We start from the raw sequence: 21,537 nt of genomic DNA, 5'->3' as shown, positions 1-21,537 counted from the left end.
AAGTTTAGACTTTGAAGTTGTTCACAAAACTGGCTAATCAGTTAAATCCTGTGGCAATTATATGGCAGCCAACTAAGTAGACACAGGCAAACCAAAGGACAATGAAAGCTTGAGCCTCAGCCCTAGCTTTCCTTCACAAGTCAAAGATACAAGGTAAATCACCAGAGCTGGCCGGATCAATACAAGCTGTATGGTTCAAGTACAAAAAGCAACAACAGCCACAATATCTGCCAGAAAGCAGAGCACCGTTCCTAGCTCAGACTTTAATGTGTTAATTTCTCAGCATAGATCTTGGCTTAAGCATTTTGAAAGAATTGCCCACCCCTACATTTTTCAAACAAAGAAGCTGAGATTTCCTGCAAGACTATCTTGCAGTGTGGTGGATTTTAACTATTTCATAGATTCTACCAAAAAAGAGCTTTAAAGAAGTTTTTTTTTGACATGTGATATCTTGAAAAACATCAGACTAGATGTGGGAGTGGGGGGGGAGCTTTGGAAAATATTGTTTTTACTTTTCTCATGTAGACATTGTTCTGTTTGATTGTCAATTTTGATGATTTCCCCTATATGACCCGCAGTCACAAATGCATTTGCAAAAAATACCCCTGAAAAGATCTCACCTGGCTTGAGTCATATTGGTGGAAGTTTGTATTTGATAGAAAACTGCTCTATGAAGCTGTGGTGGGAGGTTTGCAACCAGGAATGGTTTTTGTAGGCATGTGCTTTTAAGATGGTCGCTGATTAATTTCTGCATTTTCCTAGTATGAATATTTTCATTTTGAGGAAAAACCATACATACCAAACATTCATAACATTTTAGGCAAGATGTTGCAAAATCAACCCTAAAAGTAGAAGCAAGCAAATAATCTTCCTTTATTCAAAAATACATTTGAAGAACAGCCCCCCTATGTTTGTTAACAAAAGTAGCAAGTTATGCCCAACAACATCCATAATCAAATTAGGGTGTCGAACTTGGTAACTATGAGACAAAACATGCCTCCATGAAGTATGCCAGTTGCAGAGGAGAAATGCTCTAATACTTGTCCCTGTTTAGAATCTGATGTCCAAAATCTTGCTTATAAATAATTCCTCTACATTTTCAGAGGCCAGTAGATAACACAAAAACTCACTGTGATTTTATAAATCTTTAGAAGAGAACATTCACAGTGAATAACTGTGACCACCTTTTTTCAAATAAATCTAATGTATTATTTAAATTAAAAAAAGACTGACTAGAATCTTGTAATACTGGCTACTGTTGGTTCAGTACTTTCGTTTTTAAGAATTAACTTACTTTGGCCTGTATACATATAAACTATTCAAATAATTGTAGTGTATTACTACCTTTTAAAAGTACTTTGGCACCTGTCTACTTTCTGCCCCTTTTGCTAGAGTCTTCTTAATGGTAAGGCTCAACATCATCAATGCCAATAACTCCTTCAATACAGTAGTTTAAATTTAAAGTCGTAGGGCTTTTTTTTCCTTTCTTTCTTTTTTTGCTAGACTGTGCTACATTATAATTTCCATTGAAATAATTGCATATTTGATGGTAAGGTTTTTGTTTTTAAAAAAAGAGTCTGTATTTTTAATTTTTTAGTGACCACAAGTTAAACCTATGCATCACTGATCAATATTACTCTGACAAGCCGGCACCAAAAAATCAAGTGATGTGCAACTACAAAAGGTAACACATAGAAAGTGTGGAGTTCAGGGTAATGAAGCTTCCTGAGGTGATCCTGAAACAACAACACAGTGGAAATAGAGTTATGTCCAGTCCTAGACCCATGCATTGGGCGGTTGGAAACATTCTTCCGGCCTCCTCCTTCCCACAGCAGCCCCCAAATAGCTGGAAGAATCTCTGTACCGCATTTGCACGGAGCAGGAGCTGGGTTGCTGAGGGGAAACGGAAGGAAGTTAGCCTCCACCATCTTCCTGCATGTGTCTCTGTGTGGATCAACCCACTGTGTCCTGTTTAGTGAAATAGAAAATAACACCAGACAAAACATACATAAAACAGCAAAAGCTTCTTTAAAAGAATTAAAGTTAAGAGCTTTCCAGTGCCAGAGCTCAATAAAATAATAATAATAAAAAATCATGCTTAAATTTTCAAATTCCCATCAGACACAGCAAACCTAAATATTTAGTAAAATAAATGTATATGCTATTTTGGGAACTGGAGATAAAGCTTTTAACTAAAAATTGGGGAAGTTTGTCATTTAAAATGCAATACATTTTTAATACATAAGCTAGAACAAGGAAAGGGTAACACACCATTTTAGGAATGGCCATGGACTGTTGGCATGAAGCACAGCTTATAACCTTTAAAAAATACACCATGAATCTGTAATGCGTCATTTACAAAATCTGGATCAATTTATTATTTCAGTTTTATTAGTGTTGTCAATTCAATTTAGCATAGGTGGAATTGAGGTATACCTTGTTGAGGGAGGTTAAGTAATGCTTGGAAGCCTTTTTGCTAGATCCCACTTTGATTACATAGAACAGCAGCACACTAAACATTCACAAGCTGTGTCATATTGGCATTACAATAGTCATTTATATAAACACAACAGCAAATGCAATAAAAACAAGTTACCCTTTTTCTTAAATCTGAAATGAAATGTCTGATTTAAAAAAAATAGCAGTAGTTCATTTTAAGGAATTAGTCTGACATGTTAAGAAATACAATGTCAGTTTTTAAAATGTCTGACAAGCCGAGATAGGTCCATGTTCTTCAGATAAGTTTAACATTATCTTGCCATTTCCTCAGGCATATGCAGTAAGTCTCCTGGATCCATGTCTGGAGAAGTACAAGGAGGAATCTTCCTATTGACACTTCAGAGATAGACTTACCATATTTCACACTGAAAATTACTGACCAGAAACAGGCCAGTTGACTTGGCAGTTCCAGTGCTGAGTCTTATTGGTCAAGAAGTGTGACCAGTGCTACTATCATAGACTGGATTCTTTGGGAGGAAAATCCACATTTGTCACCATAGTGACCACAGTCACAATGTCTTCTGTTGTTATAATGTTTGTTAGTCTTTGCATCTGAATAATCCTTTCCTCTACACAGCCTGCTGATAATCGGGCTTCTGCATCATGATCCCAACACTCTTCTATTGTTTCACAGAGCATTGCCATTCCCTAAAAATAACAACAAGAAGGGATACAGTTTTTTAATTCTTATGCAACAGATATAAATGTAATGTCATGAAATACATAAATAGTGTCTAAGTTATATCAAAATGAAAACAAAAAGAACAAAAAATCAGGTGAGTGATATTAACACTTTCTACGTGACGCTGACATTGAGAAGCTGCAGCAAGTGCCTAATTGTGAAATCCAGAATCGCATTTGGAATTAGTGCAGGCTGAAGAGACCATCATACAGCACTTACTGTTTATCTGCCCTAGCTATCAGCCCAAATATATAAAATAGGTTCATGATTGTTACTTCTCTAGATACAGGACTAGATCCTGTATATCTGAAAGGCTACTTTAGTATAGTTAACAGAAATGACATTGTTTCAGTTTCTTCTCCTTTTCAAAAGTTGTACTGATGCAATTTCAAAAAAGTATTTTGTAACAGTTGACCCTGCTCTTCTTTCTGCCCAGAGACAGAGACTTTCACCTACCTTTTTTAATTCCTTCCACAGTCTTGCTAAAAAAACTATTACTGTAAAAATCTGTAATTTTACCACTAGAATGAGCAAGTTTCCTGCTAAAATGTGATGCTCTTTTTTTCATAATTAAACTTTGGTTTACAGTATTAATTAATACTAAGGAGTATTAGTAATTTAATTTTCACTCAAGAAGCATTCTTGCAGACATTACAGCTGGATTACTACAGTTTCTATTTATATTTGCCAGGTCCTTGTTTCTCTTCCAAAATATTCCAATGCAAATTTGTAAAGCTGTTTAAAATATGGCAAATTATATGAGAAATATTTTTTCATTCCACAAAAACATCAATACAGTGGAAAGGCAATGCTAAGTCACAGAATTTCCTTAACATTAACATTTATTAGAAACCTTTTCAGGTTAAGCAACTATAGTCAATATGTAATAATCAGGAACCTAATTTGAGTGTTCATGAAGATAATGATGCAGACCTCTACATATCAAACAATACTACTAGAGGTTTATCAGTATGAAGTCACAGGACATTAGGTTTGCACAGGTTTACAAAGAACATGTACAACACCGTCAGCCCCAGTAGTTAGACCGTACCAGAAAATCAACTCCACAGAAGACCAGAACTATAATTTATTGACACAGGCTATAATAACAGAATCTTGCAAGTCCAACTGTGTAATCTGACTGTATTTTTTTTCTTATAACCCAGTGAATCTGATATGCTTCTGAATATTCATCTTGCTTCCCAGGACTCAGACCTCTTTGCCTAGATAACTTTTTTGCATATTACTGTCAAAGTCATATCCCTTGTTGTCTAGAAATGATCAAGTTTTACACATTGTGGGAGGAGACCTGTTTTAGTCTATGGTGGCAAAAATTCAGGAGTCTGGTAGTACCTTTTCTGACTGACCAATTTTATTAAAAGACACAAGCTTTTGTGAGCTGCAGCTGACTTCATCAGATGCAGACTGGCTATACTGATGTAGGATTTAAATGGGGTAAGACAGGGAGGGGGAGGAGAGGAAGACAGATTGGCTATGCAGATATAGGTTGTATGTGAGATAGATTAAAAGAACCTTATCAGTTAATAATTGTAATGTGTTAAAAAGCCATTGGGATGTTGAGACCTTCTGAGATTGCCTGAAATCTTTTGATGTATGTGATTTCAGCAATCTCTCTCAATTGTGGTGTTTAGACTTCTTTTTTCAAAATGGTCATTGACGTCTGCCACAGGGTGTCCTGGGAAGCTGAAATGCTCTGGTATTAATTTTGAGTACATATCATGGAAATACTTTAACGGACAATTACCATGCCCTTCACGTAGTGGCCTGTAACCATAACAAATACACAACCTATCCTATTTTATACATGGAAGTCAAATAAGAAAGTATTGAGTCCTGTTAGATCTCAGAAGGTATGGAACAAGTAGCTAGCCACATCTGCATTAAATGCTTTCTTAACTTTTTTGACTATCCAAAGTTCACCACCTCAAATAGAAGCAGTGCAAAACTGGGATGAAACAGTAACAGATCACCTTAAGGATTTATAAGAGAAGCCTACACTGATTGACCAAATTTCCACCCAACAAAAACAATTAGAAAAGTGATTTGGTTGCAAAAATATCCTAATTTTGGAACCACCATTCACTATATATGAAAAATTCTGTTTTCAATAGTCTTGTAATATTAAAGACGCATGTCAATTATATTACATTATGTAGATACTGTAACTATCTGAAGTGAAAGTGAAAAGATCGAAAGTTAAGTTAGTATTATCTTTCCTAGATATAGAGAATAATATTAATCAAAATTCTCTTCACAATTTTAATTTCTATTAATAGAATCCATGTTCAAACTTAACATTGAAGTACATATAAATGTGTCAAGTTATAACATCTTAACAGATATTTTTAAACTAGCATATTGAACAGGATTTTATGGGTACAAGCCTCTCTTACATTTAGTGACTGCAAAAGTGTAACAACTTTTTGCTAAACAGTTGAGCTCAAATCTTAGAAATAGCACGTGAAATTGTATCATATGACCATTCATTAATCTTCCTGTGAATAATTATGATCACAGATAACTAATAATATATTTATTAGAAATGACAAAGATGGATAAAACAAACTCTGGAAAGTGCCCTAAAGACTGTATTAAATAAAAGCTTATCACACTTGAGAAGTTAATTTTTCTGTTAGCTAGAGGTATCACCAATGATTTCACTATCATCAATTGTGAAATGAAATAATTAAAAAATTATCAATGATACATTTCCACTGATTTCATAAGCAATAAAATGCCTCACATTCCATCACTGAATGCAGCCACCACTGAAATGCTTTTCAGGAAATATATTAAACGATTTATCTACATAAAAAATCCATTAAACCAAACAATGGATTAACAAACAACTCATCCTTTAACTTTCTGAACAAGAGTGTCCAGTGAAAAGTGGTTTCTATTTTATGCCATAAAAGTTTTCTCTTTTTGGACTACAGTAAAGCAAAGAGCTGAAAGTCAAATAAAACTCTGAGATGAGAATATTATTTCCAATATTTGGAACATTCATTCAGACCTTTTTGTACCTAGATCTCTGCAATTCCAACTGCTCTTAAGAGAATTCAACAGTTGAGTTTTCCTCTTTTATAGAACAGCATCTGGCAAAAGGCAATTATATTAAAATCAAAAGGATTTTAAGTTACCTGCAGCAATATTCTATTCATTATTTTAATGAAGAAGCAGTTTCACTGTCCATTGAAGGGAGGACCTTCCCACAATTCAAAAGGTTACTTTGAGCTAACAGAATCTCCATTCTAGAAAATTCCATAGCTTTGCTTCTTCAATGTCTTATTCCAAAGAATGCAAAAAGGGTATATTTTGGGATCAGAATGGAAGTAGTCTTGGATCCACAGAATTGAATTACTTCCCATACTGCCAACGCGCCTCTCACTGGTAGCAAAGCTATTGCAGTCAATGGGAAGAGGCAAAACAAGGTGGTGGTGGTATACTTAAAAGGCCACTTTTCACACTTCTTGTAGAGTTTGGCGTATCATAGAAACAAGCAGTTTTCTCCAATTCAGATTCTTCCTGCCCATGTAAGATTGAAGTGCAGATAGTTTTGCTGGATTATATTAATATTTTTAAAACATAAAAATATTTTTAAACAGCATGATCTTAAATTTCAATTTCTCCATTGGACTTTAAATGTATTTTTATAGGTTAAAAAAAGTTTTACCTTCTAAAGAAAAGTTTCAGTACTACCTGCATTATTTGTTACTTACAGCATGTTTCTGCCAACACTCTCTCAGAACAGGCCTCTTCTTTTTATGTACTACAACTTCCTGCATATCTTCAAGAGAAGGATGTTGACCCACTTCTTCCTCAAAAGGCAACATATACTCATCCACAGGTCCTGCATTGTAGGAAATAATAATATGTTACATAAATTCTATTAACTTCTAGTTTAATGCTGCTCAGGTTAAGAGACTAGAATGAAAGCTGGTAACTGGTTTATGACTGTCCAAATAGATTATATTGAACAAGGGTCAGATAATGGGGCACATCTAGTTTATTTCTCCTTATGTAAGTCAGGTCTAGGATTCTAAACTGTGGTTTCCAAGACTCTACACAATCTCCTCTCTGTATCAACTTTGCCTTTTGTCATAAAGGCATTTGTTTATTTACTCAAAATCAAGTAGAAAAGGAGTAGCAGACTAAAATATTGAATCTACTTCAATAGTATAGAGTTGATTAATCCCTATTAACACCTTCAATGTTAATAGGGGATTACACATATTCAATGAATATTCTGCATGAATTTGTTTGCTATGATTGGGCATATGATGTTTGCTGTATTCTGTACTAGTAAAACTGGATAGTCTAGTTTTTCTTTGTACATATTCTGTAGTATCAAGTCTATATATTTTGATATAACACTCTGATATCATTATGTAAGTTATGACTTCATAATGATCTTTCTTTAAGGCTAAATATTATTACATAAAGCATCTTCTTCAATGGTTGCTCAATAACAGATCTGTACACAAGGTACATATCAACAATGACTGCTTTTGGTAACTATGACAAAGTCTGACAAAACAACCATAAATATTCAGCATCGTGAGTTATTCATAATATTAGAAGAATTAACTCAACTGTAATTACAGTTCTTCAAGTAGCCATCTGTGAATTCACAAATGAGTATGTGCCTGCCCAGAGTCTCCTTTAGAACCTTCCACAGCTTAGATAAATGTTTGGCCAGAGACTTGTCCCACATGTACTGTGTGAGTAGATCTGGCTCCTGAACTGTTTCAGTTCCTAAGACTGCCACAGCAGATCTAACAGGATAATGAGGTCACCTGAGAGTAAGCAAGGTGAAGGGGCTGGTTGTGTGAATTCAGATGACTACTTGAATAGCTGCAATTACAGGTAAGGTAAGGAATCATGTTTTCTGTGATTCACACATGGGTGACTAGCACGTTTTTTACCTGAAGGACACTCTGATACACTGCAAGTGACCAAAGATACAACTCTTCTTCCAAAGGTTACATTCCTCTGGGTATAAATTACAGTCTAAAAGATGAATGAACATGGAAGGCTGAGCCCATATAACCTCCCAGCATAGTTCTGGTAAAGGAATGTTCTGGAGTAAGGCTGCATCCATCAGTGAAGGCTACATTGTAAGGAGGGCTAGCAAAGCAGCAGTACACTGAACTAATTAGCATACTGCACCCTTAACTATCTGAGAAGATAGTTGAATACCATGCTCAGATTCAAGAGAATGAACCATCATACCAATCTGTACACTGCAAGAAACAAAAGCCTTACAAAGAACAGCTGAATGCTTAATTCCCAACTTGTGCATAGGTGTCAATATGGAAGAAATCAAATAAACAGAGGCATCAGCAGCATAATCATTTGGTACAAAAAGAGCAAACTGTATTCTGCTTGGAGTGAGATGCAATTGTTCATGAGAGGCAGTGATCTCTGAGCAAGAGGGCCTGCCAGGCTAGTGCAAGATTTGTCTCTTGGAAATGCCTAGAGGTGAGAGATGAGATCTGGGAGCAAGAAGGTAATGTTTGCAACAGCTGCCTGTTACAGGGAGGTAAAAAGGATGTTAAGGGAGAGAATCCAAGAAGAACATGAAGTGTTCACTAATAATTCACTAATATGTGAAATGTTTTGCCTCACTGTATCTCATGCTGTTCTAGGGAGTTTGGGAATAGAATCATGAATAGCTTTGTCTTGTAGAGGCCAGTGGATTATTCTAGAGAGGGACAGCACATAATCAACAGAAACTGGGGAGACCACCCCTTGAAAACAGTGGACATGATGTGATTGACTAGGGATGCACAAAGCACTCAACTCTAAACATCCCCATCGAGAAGATGGCAATCTGGGGAAGCAGATCTTAATGGTCATCTATCCCAAACCTCTTTCTGAGAAAGATTTCAAGACTTAAAAATCTAATAAGCCATTCATGGATGGATGGATGGATGGATGGATGGATGGATGGATGGATGGATGGATGGCAGGCAGGCAGGCAGGCAGGCAGGCAGGCAGACTTCCAAGACTGAACAGGAACCAGCAAGGGCTGGACTGTATAAACTGGAGTGCCCATTCAGCAGAGGATTCAGAGAATGCTATCTTGCAGTTGAATTTAAGGCTGCTGGAGCCATAAACTTGGAAGTGACAAGGCTCTGCTCCTATTCTAATTTACCCTACCCTACCTTACCCGTCCATCCTTCTTTCTTTCTTTCTTTCTTTCTTTCGACCTGGTCAGAACTGAATGGAGCAGGCATTTTAGATGGCTTTCAACCCTTAATAGGTGATTTCTTCTCAGAGCCAAAAACAATGCAGCAGTGCAGTGAGGTTCCTATAGAAATGAATATGATTGACTGGCCTTTCAAAGAGACAACTGAGCTGCCCAACAATTTATGGGATATGCTTAGAAGCTGAGGCAAAGGAGCTACAATAACTCTGGAGTCTGCTGTCTTTAAAGCTTGTTCCCAGAGAGCACCTCACCAGCTAGATGAACAGTTACAAGCAGCCTGCTTTGTAAATGCCTAACAGTCTTACACGATTCTGTGGGGAATAGTGATATAATTTATGTAAATTTGAGGGGGGAATTTTGCTTCTGTAGCAGTGGCAGTTGCCCATGGCAGAAGGACAAGAGTCCTAACTCTTTTGTGTCACCTTAGAGATAATGAAAATCAATAGAAATACAGTGGGGCAAAAAAGTATTTAGTCAGCCACCAATTGTGCAAGTTCTCCCACTTAAAAAGATGAGAGAGGCCTGTAATTTTCATCATAGGTATACCTCAACTATGAGAGACAAAATGAGAAAAAAAATCCAGAAAATCACATTGTCTGATTTTTAAAGAATTTATTTGCAAATCATGGTGGAAAATAAGTATTTGGTCACCTACAAACAAGCAAGATGTCTGGCTCTCACAGACCTGTAACTACTTCTTTAAGAGGCTCCTCTGTCCTCCACTCGTTACCTGTAGTAATGGCACCTGTTTGACCTTGTTATCAGTATAAAAGACACCTGTCCATAACCTCAAACAGTCACACTCCACTATGGCCAAGACTAGCTGTCGAAGGACACCAGAAACAAAATTGTAGACCTGCACCAGGCTGGGAAGACTGAATCTGCAATAGGCAAGCAGCTTGGTGTGAAGAAATCAACTGTGGGAGCAATAAATAGAAAATGGAAGACATACAAGACCACTGATAATTTCCCTTGATCTGGGGCTCCATGCAAGATCTCACCCCGTGGGGTCAAAATGATCACAAGAACGGTGAGCAAAAATCCCAGAACCACATGGGGGACCTAGTGAATGACCTGCAGAGAGCTGGGACCAAAGTAACAAAGGCTACCATCAGTAACACACTACGCCGCCAGGGACTCAAATCCTGCAGTGCCAGATGTGTCCCCCTGCTTAAGCCAGTACATGTCCGGGCCAGTCTGAAGTTTGCTAGAGAGCATTTGGATGATCCAGAAGAGGATTGGGAGAATGTCATATGGTCAGATGAAACCAAAGTAGAACGTTTTGGTCTAAACTCAACTCGTTGTGTTTGGAGGAGAGAGAATGCTAAGTTGCATCCAAAGAACACCATACCTACTGTGAAGCATAGGGGTGGAAACATCATGCTTTGGGGCTGTTTTTCTGCAAAGGGACCAGGACGACTGATCCGTGTAAAGGAAAGCATGAATGGGGCCATGTATTGTGAGATTTTGAGTGAACACCTCCTTCCATCAGCAAGGGCACTGAAGATGAAACATGGCTGGGTCTTTCAGCATGACAATGATCCCAAACACACCGCCCGGGCAACGAAGGAGTGGCTTCGTAAGAAGCATTTCAAGGTCCTGGAGTGGCCTAGCCAGTCTCCAGATCTCAACTCCATGGAAAACCTTTGGAGGGAGTTGAAAGTCCGTGTTGCCCAGCGACAGCCCCAAAACATCACTGCTCTAGAGGAGATCTGCATGGAGGAATGGGCCAAAATACCAGCAACAGTGTGTGAAAACCTTGTGAAGACTTACAGAAAACGTTTGACCCCTGTCATTGTCAACAAAGGATATATAACAAAGTCTTGAGATGAACTTTTGATATTGACCAAATACTTATTTTCCACCATGATTTGCAAATAAATTCTTTAAAAATCAGACAATGTGATTTTCTGGATTTTTTCCCCCATTTTGTCTCTCATAGTTGAGGTATACCTATGATGAAAATTACAGGCCTCTCTCATCTTTTTAAGTAGGAGAACTTGCACAATTGGTGGCTGACTAAATACTTTTTTGCCCCACTGTAAATTAGCAATCTGTGGATTCCTTGGTGCTGTCTGAGCTTGGTTGGTTGTTTGCAGATGTTTCATTACCCAACTAGGTAACAGCATAAGTGCGTGTGAGTGTGGGGTTTGCTCCCTGTTTATATACAGTAGCTTGCCCTGCTAGTTTTGGAGGGGGTGTGGTTTTTCTCCTTGGTGGTTCCTTGATTAGGATATTATTTTCTGCTTGATTGTTTGTCTGGTGTTAATCTCTGCTTATCTGGATGTAGGCTGCTGGAGAGGATGTGTTCTGCTCTTTTTGTTTCTTCTTAGCTTTTATTATTGTCTCTTTTGAATGGTGTGTAAATGTAGTTTATCTCTACGTATCTATTGATGGCTGATTTGTATGAATGGCAAGCTTCCAGGAATTCCCTAGTGTTTATGGATTTGGCTTGGTCTGAGATGCTAACAGTTTCCCAGTTGAAACTGTGGTTGAGTCCATCCGTGTGTTGTGAGTTTTCATTGTGTCTTCTGATTGTTAGTTGGTGTTCATGGATGCACTCTGCTAGTCTTCTGCCTGTCTGTCCTACATAGTGGCTGTTACCATCTTTAAACTGTCACTGTCAATTGAAATTTGCTTACCATCTGATGCTGTACATCGTGATGCTAATTCCCACAGAACTAATCCCATGGCATACATGTCTATTCTCAAAAACGCATCCCGCTGGAAGTTTATAGCACCTTCTAACACTTCAGGAGCCATGTATCTTCGGGTACCAACCTTGAAAACAAGATTAACCACTAGGCTTACAAACATGAAAATTCAAAGTTTAAACAAATTACATACCAGGTATTCTAGAAAAATAATAAGTAACAACAATTACAGCCAAAATCACTTCGTACTTAGAATTTGGAGCCTACAATTTATTTTGGAATAGCTTACCATCAAAACCAAAACCACACTGAACAATATTTCTTAAGGAAGTCAATAGCCTTTGGAACATTACCTATTAAAAAAAAGTATTAAAATCTCTTGAAGCAAATAGTTTCAATAGCTTTCATTATTTTGAAATGGCCAAGGAACTAAAAAGCTTGAAAATTATTGGCAAGGACAACCCAGTTAAGACAGAGAGATGTGCTTTCCAGGCTTCAGTGATCAAGTCAGTGTTCACTGCCAAGTATCCTATATGAGTCACATTAGAAAGTAAATACAAAACACCAACCCTAAGATGTTACAGTTTCATACTTAGTAATATTTTTTCTTCTTATTCTGCTGTTCTATAATTTAAACTGTTTATAACACCAAGTGTAATAATCTGCACCTCATGGTCTTTGAAGTAATGGGATCTTCACCTGCATAGAAGAGCATTTTGGAAACTTTGAGAGCTTATTAGAACTTGAAACCTCTAGCATTAAGTAACACAGGGACAGGACCAAGCCCATCTTCCTGAACAGTGCCTGAATTGCAATGAATTGCACCGCACGCGGTGGCGCAAGGGCTTAATGACGCGGGAGTTGCCAGTCAGAATGATTGGCTCTCCAGCGGTTCGAGCCCAGCCCCGCGGGACAGGGTGAGCGCCTGTCCCTTGTCCTAGCTCCTTGCTCACCCAGGAATTCGAAAGCTATTCCATCTGCGAGTAGATAAATGGGTACTCCCGTTTAGATGGGAGGAACCGGCGGTGCTGCGCAGGGGAGCAAAATACCGGTGCTGGCCGAACTCCGAATGCAGCCGGCATGAGCGGCAAGGAAGATCTACGGAGGAGGAAAAAGCCCGGATGACCCCCTAGCGACCCCTGCCGGTCACATAACGTAATTAATTGTATAATTGTAATTGTATGATGGGATGCGGTGGCACAGCGGCTTAATGACGCTGAAAGTTGCCGGCCAGAAATGGTCGACGCTTCAGCGGTTTGAGTCCAGCCTTCGTGTTAGCAGGGTGAGTTCCTGTTTCCTCCCCAGTTCCTGTCAACCCAACAGTTCGAAAACTCACGTGAGTAGATAAATGGGTACTCTCACTCCGGTGGGAGGAAAAATGCTGGCGGCGCCTTGCAAAAAAGGAGTCGGGAGCAGTTGCCAGTAAGCGCGAAAAACCGCGCGTGCCCAAAAAGGGCGTGAAGCAACGGAAACCCCGCCTTCTGCGCTCACCAGCTGGGCTCTGCTCTAGGAAGGAGGCTCTGGCAAACCACTTCCGAAACAATTGCCGTGAAAACTGCAAGGACTCGTCCAAGCAGTCACTGCAGAGTTGGTAACGACTGAGCGCAGAAAAAAAAATAAAAAAATTGTATGATATGTACTTTGTGAGCCGCCCAGAGTTCCCCATTGGGGGGAGATGGGCAGACAATAAATCGAATGTATAAATAAATAAATATAAATAAAATAATGAGATAATGTATTTCTTCTTTACTACTCCTTCCTTAAGTGATATTGCCTCAGATTTTAGCTTGCTTTATTTCAGTCGTTTTAAAATTTAGGTTTTTGAGATTTGCTAAGTGGATTGAGAGCAATGTCAAGACTGGTCTTCAGGCAAGATATATTAATTAATTTTGAACGAGTGCATCTACTTGTATATGTAGTGATCACAATGTTGACTGGGAGTGGGGAAGCTCACAAGATGAATGGGCTTGTCACTCTCTTTCAACCTCATCTACTTCACAGAATAGTTAAGCAAAAATTTGAGGGTTTTATATATAAATCACCTGAAGGAAAGGTGAGATATAAATCTAACAAATGGTAATAACTGATGTCTATGTCAAATCATTCCATTCCAATGCTACTGGAATATCATACCAAAGTGGCTCTAAAGCTTCCATTATCCTACCCAGTGCTAGCAAAAAGTTCCCCGGGTGTATTTCTGCACCATCAGGTATGTTCTCCATCTACCTCAGTTGCTACATAATTCCAATAATCATTTGTTGATCTTCTGGCCTGAAGGATCCAAAGCACTCTCTAAAATAAATAATTTTCAGGGTTCTTCTATAACTGTTTGTCCATAAGATGCTCCATGTCCAAATCTGCCTAATTATATTCAGCCGCTTTTAGTATATTCTCTATCCATATGGTTTCTAAGAATCAATGGCACATAATCAATCAATCAAAACTTTTCAGTAGGTGTACACTGTAAAAATGGGGCTTCTGTAGTCTCTTTGTTCTTGTATCTCATAATCAGCCCTCCCCAAGATCTGTTCAAAAAAAGATGGGCAAATCCACTCCACTGGATACCATTCAACTAGCAGATGGATGGATACAACTGGATGGTGCGGTATGTACCTAATCGAGGGTTTGTATATGCATACATATGCATACATAAACACATATAACCTAACAAGCAAGAAAGCAGATATCTTTAATCAGGAATCACATGTCAATTATCCTGATCATAATTTCTTCTTTTGTTAGATTTATTAAATATTTCTCCTCCCTGGAATATTCTGTATTTACTAATTCTTTCTCAAGGCTCATCTAGGAATCTTAACTTTTACTTGCTGGGTACCTGTTACCACAACACTTGTTAAATTATTGTGCTACCATTTTAACCAATCAGTTCCAGTTATTTGTAGGCTTAATCATTAGTTACCATTTTCTTTGTTCAACTTATCCTTCAGTAGCATGATCTCTCCCCATGTGCCTGCATGATTTTATAGACTACAGAGGGAATACAAATTAATAATTTTACGGCTATGATGTCTCACACAATTTTTGGTTGACACATTCTCCATCTCTAAGTGATCAACCTATTACTCTTCCAAATATGGAACTACATAAAGACCAAAAAATGTCTTATCTGTACCTGTAATTTTTGAAATGATCTGTGCAGTCTTTTAAGTATAGCATCTGAAAAGTGAATGTTAATCTTGCTGTTTAATGTTATTATGCTTAGGGTCTCTACAAGAGTAGGGGCTGCTGAAGATTCTACGCTGGTACAGATCTGGTGCTATATGACTCAAATATCATATAATTAGTTATAGAAAAACAACTTCCCTTCATGAAGATGAAGTACTAGCCATTTTATAAGGAATGCTTTTAATGGGAAAAGGGAAAAAGCCATTTTATAAGAAATGCTTTATAGGGAAAATATGGCAATGTAGGTAATAAAAAGAAACTATTTTAATTTTATTTTAGTTTAAACTTACCTGACCATGGGTATCACCAGCTGACTTCCCAGCCTCAAATTTTAAAGCAAGTCCAAAATCAGCAATACATGCTGTAAGATTACTTTTCAATAATACATTCTTGCTCTTGATGTCCCTTTAAAAAATTAAGTACAAAATTTAAAACTGTCATATTTAAAAGTGATCAGAATAATATTTGGATGTGTTTAACCAACAGATATAATTTATTCTTTGATTATAGCTGGGGGATGTGAAGGAATTTTGGCTTGGTGACTGGACATAGCTACTATTTATAATTAACAATTATATTACCATTCACAGCAATATAGAGAACATAGAGAATGCTTTGGAAATGGAGGAAAAGGTGCAAAAGATTGATAGGTAAGTTGCACTTCTAGTGCTGCCTCTTATAAAATCCCAGTATGATGCAAAATACCCTTCTCTACCATGCTCTGTGGAGGATGAAACATGAGTATAAAAGTGATTTCTCTATTGTGATTTGGATTTTTGTATGAGGTGGCTGCTGCATCTAGCAGAACCATCATTGTTCTCTTCTTGACATGAATGAAGTAACAGATAATTTTTGCAGATCACAGAGTGTTGCTGGTGTTCTTTGCAAAACCCAAACTTTCAGGAGAAAATAATCTGTTTGTTTCTTCTCCACAGAATGACAAAAAAGAGGGGTGCCTTCTTTCCTACAGCCACACAATGTACAGGAAAGAACTGTCACTGCTGGGTAAATGAATGATATAGGACCCTAACTGCAAGGTACATCACACAGATAAAGCAAGTGGCCTATTGAAGTGCCATATATAACTATAAACCAATAAGTAAATCCTGCACTTCATGCCACTGTATAATTAAAACAACACTTTCCTTGATCCAGGTAAAGGGGGAATAAAAACAAAGGAATACAGTAGATGTATTTCAAACAGAGATGTGATTGTCGATTTTGCTTCACAACCTGCAGAAATTGAGGTGAGACCAGAAAAACTTGAAAGGGAAAATGCTTTAACAAATAGAGAATAAGCGTTATAACCCTTCAATCCCACAAGTATCTGTGTGAATGACATCTGAATAGCAGTCCATCAAAATTAGTATTGGTTTGTAACGTGTCACTTCTTTGCTTCTATAATGAAAACTGTATTACAAATTAATTTTGCATTCTGAACACTGATTACTTTTCTTACTTTTACAAAATGGGTTGCGTCCAAACTTAATAGCAGAGGTCTGATTTTGACAAGGCAGAAATGAGTGCTCCCAACTTCTCTACCTTGCAAGTACCTAAAAGACTGCTTTGGAGGACAGGAAAAAACTCAGAAAGAGCATGAGATGACCACTGTACCTGGGAAAGCAACCAGAACTATAGCCACAGCCCTTTTCCCTTAGATTCCAGCTTCCTCTGCTCTTCAGCAGTTGTGAATCAACTGGACTAGGATACATTATAATGGCTCATCAAGGAGGAATCCAACCAATTTTAAGCCTCCTATTACAATTGTTAATTCTATGTTCTCTTTAAAGACCAGGTTTGCTTGTTTATTTGTTGAGAGAAAGAGAGAAATGTACCTGTGGGATATAGCTGGTTTATGGCCATCTTTTAGACCAGGGATATCTTCATGGAGATAAGCCAAACCTCTTGCCATAGTTTCAGATATGTGACATAGTTCATTCCATGAAACTACATTAGCCTTCAGGAAGTCAGTAAGTGAACCCTAAATAATAAAGTTTTTTAAAATTGCAGTTTATTCCCCTTAAAAACTTCAAAAACTCCCAAGAAGTTTAAATAGATCTGTATAACATATTTTCCAGGTAACACAAGCTTTTCTGGATTTACTACATACAGTGTCAAAACAGTGCCATATGAGTACTCAGGGTGCATGTACAAAATAGTTCTGACTTGATATGACCCTATTTCTATAACTTGCTATAGCAGGCTTCCTTCCATTTCCATCTTGTTCCATCTTATTTGCATGCAGTTCAGGTTCTGGATCCTCAGTTAAGGAATCCTCTTCTCCCACTAACTCCAGATCCACATATCCTTGGATATGTTTAAGAAGGAAATAAATCTACTAATTCAATAAAGGCATCTGACTTATGGAAGTGGTTGCAAGCAAATGCAGTAGATTAGTAGGGCTGATTCACTATAAATCATATGAGTAAAGTTAGATGATATGTAGGTTTAAGCTTTTACAATTGTATAGTATTATTTTCATTATGATAGTAAATATATTCTGTGTAAATTTAACTCTGTTTAGTTCTTATTTGTTAATTTTTATTCTGGTCGGACTGCACCCCAGTGGGGCCACATAATTTTTTTTGTTTCCAATATTATAAGTATATGATCACATATTGCATATAATAATTGTGATTTTAATTGAATTAGATTACAAAATAATTGTTAAATTTCCAATTGTGATATACACAATTATCCTGTACCTACTCTAAGTTAAATTTCATACTTACTATGATATGAGAAATTTATAACACATGCTTTGGGGAGAATATTCCACCTGCTATTCTAGAATCAGGGATATCCAAAATTCATTGAAATGTGATCTGAGCTTGGAGGAGAAGAATGAAGACACAGGGACAGGTTTCACACATCTCCAGTATCAATTAAAAAAGAATTCAAAGTAATGTTATCATTACCGTGATAGAAATAATTCAGTTGGCATCCTTTTAAACAAAGGTATGGGCAGACAGTGTTTGAGGAGTTAGGGGCTACAAGAAGTTACCCAGTGCTGTGCTGTCATAAGGGACAGGGGCAATTTTTTTCTGTGTCTTGATTTTTTCTTTTTTCTTTTAATTTTACAGGCAGACATAGAAGAGGAAGGCCTCTGGTAGGCAAATCACTCCCATCCCCACTCTGAAAAGAGGCCTAAAATTACTGTCTTGTGTTGAATTCTGTCCCCTCTAAAATTTAACATTGGTGTGAAAATTGACCATAAAAATGAGTCTACTGTACTAAAGTTCAAAAGCTTAAAAAGTACGCTCAAAATCTGCTTCCTTTAGAAAATATTCTATTTATACACGGTGAAAAGTTCTAACAGTTAAGAAAACTGTATTACATAAACTGATACAACTAAGGCAATCACCTTTTCATGAAACGCTGTTATTAGCCACAAATCAACATCAATATTAGTGCCTCGTTTCTCAGCACCAATAAACTGTAGTATATTTTCATGCTTCATTCCTGGTAAGCTGTATATTTCATATTCATTTTGCCATGACTCTTTATCCTAGAACAAAAATCACATTAATATATTTAAAATAAATATTAAACAACTTGTCTGCATGTTCAAAACTGTTTCAATTAATCAAAGCCATGCCTCATATGCTAAGCCTGAAACTTGCCTGAATACATGAGGTATTGAAAAAAATAAAAAGAGTAAGATGGGGATTATACAAATCCAAGTCTTGGCTTGGAAAATTCTCATTAACAGAAAACTCTTGCTTCTAACTATTTCCGATCTGTGCACAGATCAGCCCAATTTAGATAAATTCCTTAGATCAACAACTAATAATAATACTTGGCAAGCTAGTTCTCTGGAGTACTCTGGAATGAAGATAAGGATTTTTCCTGATTTGCTTCATCAAATAATCAAGTGTAACAATGAAGTGAGGTTAACAGTTCAATGAAGCTCATCTGGCAGCAAGACAGAATTAAATAAACAGCTGCTTTTTTTTTCTTTATCTGGTTATTTTTCCCCAGATTTTGGACTGTTCTTCGTGTTGTTGGTATAGATGGCACAGCATTCATAAGCAGAAATAGCAGTGTGTTTAAATAAGAATTATAATTATTTACTTTCTGCAGTTTGACTCCTTTGTTTTATAAGTTTTGTTTTTATTTTTTCAAATTTTGGGATTTTATCTGAAAGTTTTAAAATGTATTTATTCCTACATTACTATAAGAGTTTTTTCTTTTGAATTTTTAAAACAGCCAGCCTCAGTTTATTGAATATAGTTTTTATTTTCATTATTATGGACTATTAAGTCTTCTTTTTTAAAAAAAGATACATGAAGGTTTTGTATTTATATCATTTTTAACCAGTTAGTGAAAAGTTAAAGACTTGAGATTACCATCTTCAGAAGAAGGCATCTGGGTAATCTAAAATCTAAAGCATTTTATTGCCAAACACATTGTTACTGACAAGGAGGATTTTTTTTATTAAGGAGATGGATTAGTCATATATGTATCAAAAATGGCTGGAAGGGTAGAAATTTTGATTAACAGGTCTTCAAATTTGGTTGTGGCACAAAAGTATGTGATATTGAAGGATTTTTAAAAAATATTTTGTGATTATATGTTTGAACAATCAGATAGCTTTTTATTGACTGCCACAAAATTACTAAGAGAGAATCCAGAATCCCTGCACAGATGCTTGGTTCATCCTTTTACTTTAAAGATAGCCTATATAATCATACTGGTGATTTTAATCAAATTTTGGATTCTTTAGCACTATTTCAAATAAATTTTGATGACACACATGAAAAATATTCCAGGACTATTTACTGAAATCTAATTTAATGGACATCTGGTAATATTTGAACCTACTGCCACAACAGAATATTTTTTTTCAACTTGTTGAACCTGTTCTCTATTTTTTAATATCTTGATACTCAGTCAATCAACGTAGATAAATGTAACATTAGTTCTATTATTATACCTGGTTGTGCCCCTGTTGCACTATTATTTAGCTTTAGGAAAATTTGTATTAAATAATTTACATTTTGTGTATTGTCGAAGGCTTTCACGGCCGGCATACAATGGCTGGTGTGGGTCTTCCGGGCTGTGTGGCCGTGTTCTGGAAGTTTTGTTTCCTAACGTTTCGCCAGCACCTGTGACCGGCATCTTCAGAGATGCCGGTCACAGAAAACCTGGCTACCAATCCTGAAAAATACAGCCTGCAAAAGGTCAACGAACTCAGCTCAACCACCAGGACATGTGAACAGTTCACACAATGAACTTGCTAATCACCCCCAGCAGCCCCTCGTTAACAATTCAATAGAAGAAAAAACCCTGCCTAATCTTCAGGAAGATACACACACACTCTGACACCAAAACAAGCAGCCACTCAGTAAACCAACCCCCCCCCACACCCCCCAATCCCCCCCTTCCTCCCCCCTCAGATCTCTATAAATACCCACAAAAGGGTCACATCACCCTGGGCACAGAGAGAACTGCTCCTGTCTGTGCTCCTGCACTCTGAAGATGCCGGTCACAGGTGCTGGCGGTCACAGGTGCTGGCGAAACGTTAGGAAACAAAACTTCCAGAACACGGCCACACAGCCCGGAAGACCCACACCAGCAATTTACATTTTGTTAACCAGTTAAAGCAACCAATTTTATTGACCATTTGGAATGCTTTTAAGGCAGATATCCAAAGTCAGATTTTTTTCTTCATGGAAGAAAAAAATTCAACCCAACCTGTGAAAAAAGTCAAAGAACTTCTAAATACTAATGTAAGAAATCTTACTTCAAAATGTTATAAAGCTTTTACATCTGCCAAATTGGAACTGGGTCATTTGTATGCTTAAGATATTAAATACCTATTCAATTATATATAACAGAACTACTGAGAACCAAGTGAAAAACCTGGTTAGATTAGCAGCCATTAGACTGAAACAACAGCAAAAAATATTATTCCTATATTCAAAGTTTGTAGCATTGATTCAATGGTTTCTGAAGAACAAATTGAAGATATTTTGCATGGGGGAAAAAAATCTCCCAAAGATCTCACAAAATCAAACTGCTGACTTGACAGCACCATTATCATAGAAATAAGTATGATTAAATCAATGACCAAAGAGGTAACTGGCCCATATGGTTTTCCTATAGAATGATGTTACATGAAGATTTTTTTTTGCTGCTATATGACTGAGATATATAAACAAGCTATTGTGAATAAAATTTTTATTTCCTCTTTTCATAAGGCTTATATAACACTAATACTGAAGTAGGCAAGCTATCGCTATTACTTTTCCCCCCACAATTTCTTTGTTAAATGTTGATGC

At 37.1% G+C, this 21,537-nt stretch overlaps 1 protein-coding gene across 1 annotated transcript in view; it reads right to left on the bottom strand.

Annotated features, from left to right (window-relative positions):
- Positions 1 to 383: 383 nt before the first annotated feature.
- Positions 384 to 21,537, bottom strand: part of ACVR2A (activin A receptor type 2A) — a 77,661-nt gene continuing 56,507 nt past the window's right edge. The window contains exons 6-11 of the mRNA XM_007422635.4: positions 18,618 to 18,761; positions 17,089 to 17,234; positions 15,544 to 15,658; positions 12,056 to 12,194; positions 6,922 to 7,052; positions 384 to 3,147 (exon numbers count right to left, since the gene is read on the bottom strand). Coding sequence (XP_007422697.1) covers positions 2,953 to 3,147; positions 6,922 to 7,052; positions 12,056 to 12,194; positions 15,544 to 15,658; positions 17,089 to 17,234; positions 18,618 to 18,761 — 870 coding nt within the window. The 3' untranslated portion in view covers positions 384 to 2,952. The remainder of the gene's footprint in view (positions 3,148 to 6,921; positions 7,053 to 12,055; positions 12,195 to 15,543; positions 15,659 to 17,088; positions 17,235 to 18,617; positions 18,762 to 21,537) is intronic.

This window comes from Python bivittatus, unplaced genomic scaffold (genome assembly GCF_059951505.1).
Source record: "Python bivittatus isolate LINGU-HERP-01145 unplaced genomic scaffold, Pbiv_v1 ctg000480_np1212, whole genome shotgun sequence".
Lineage (NCBI taxonomy): Eukaryota > Metazoa > Chordata > Lepidosauria > Squamata > Pythonidae > Python > Python bivittatus.
Note: the sequence above shows the minus strand (reverse complement) of the source record. Positions and strands in the feature narration are given on the sequence as shown.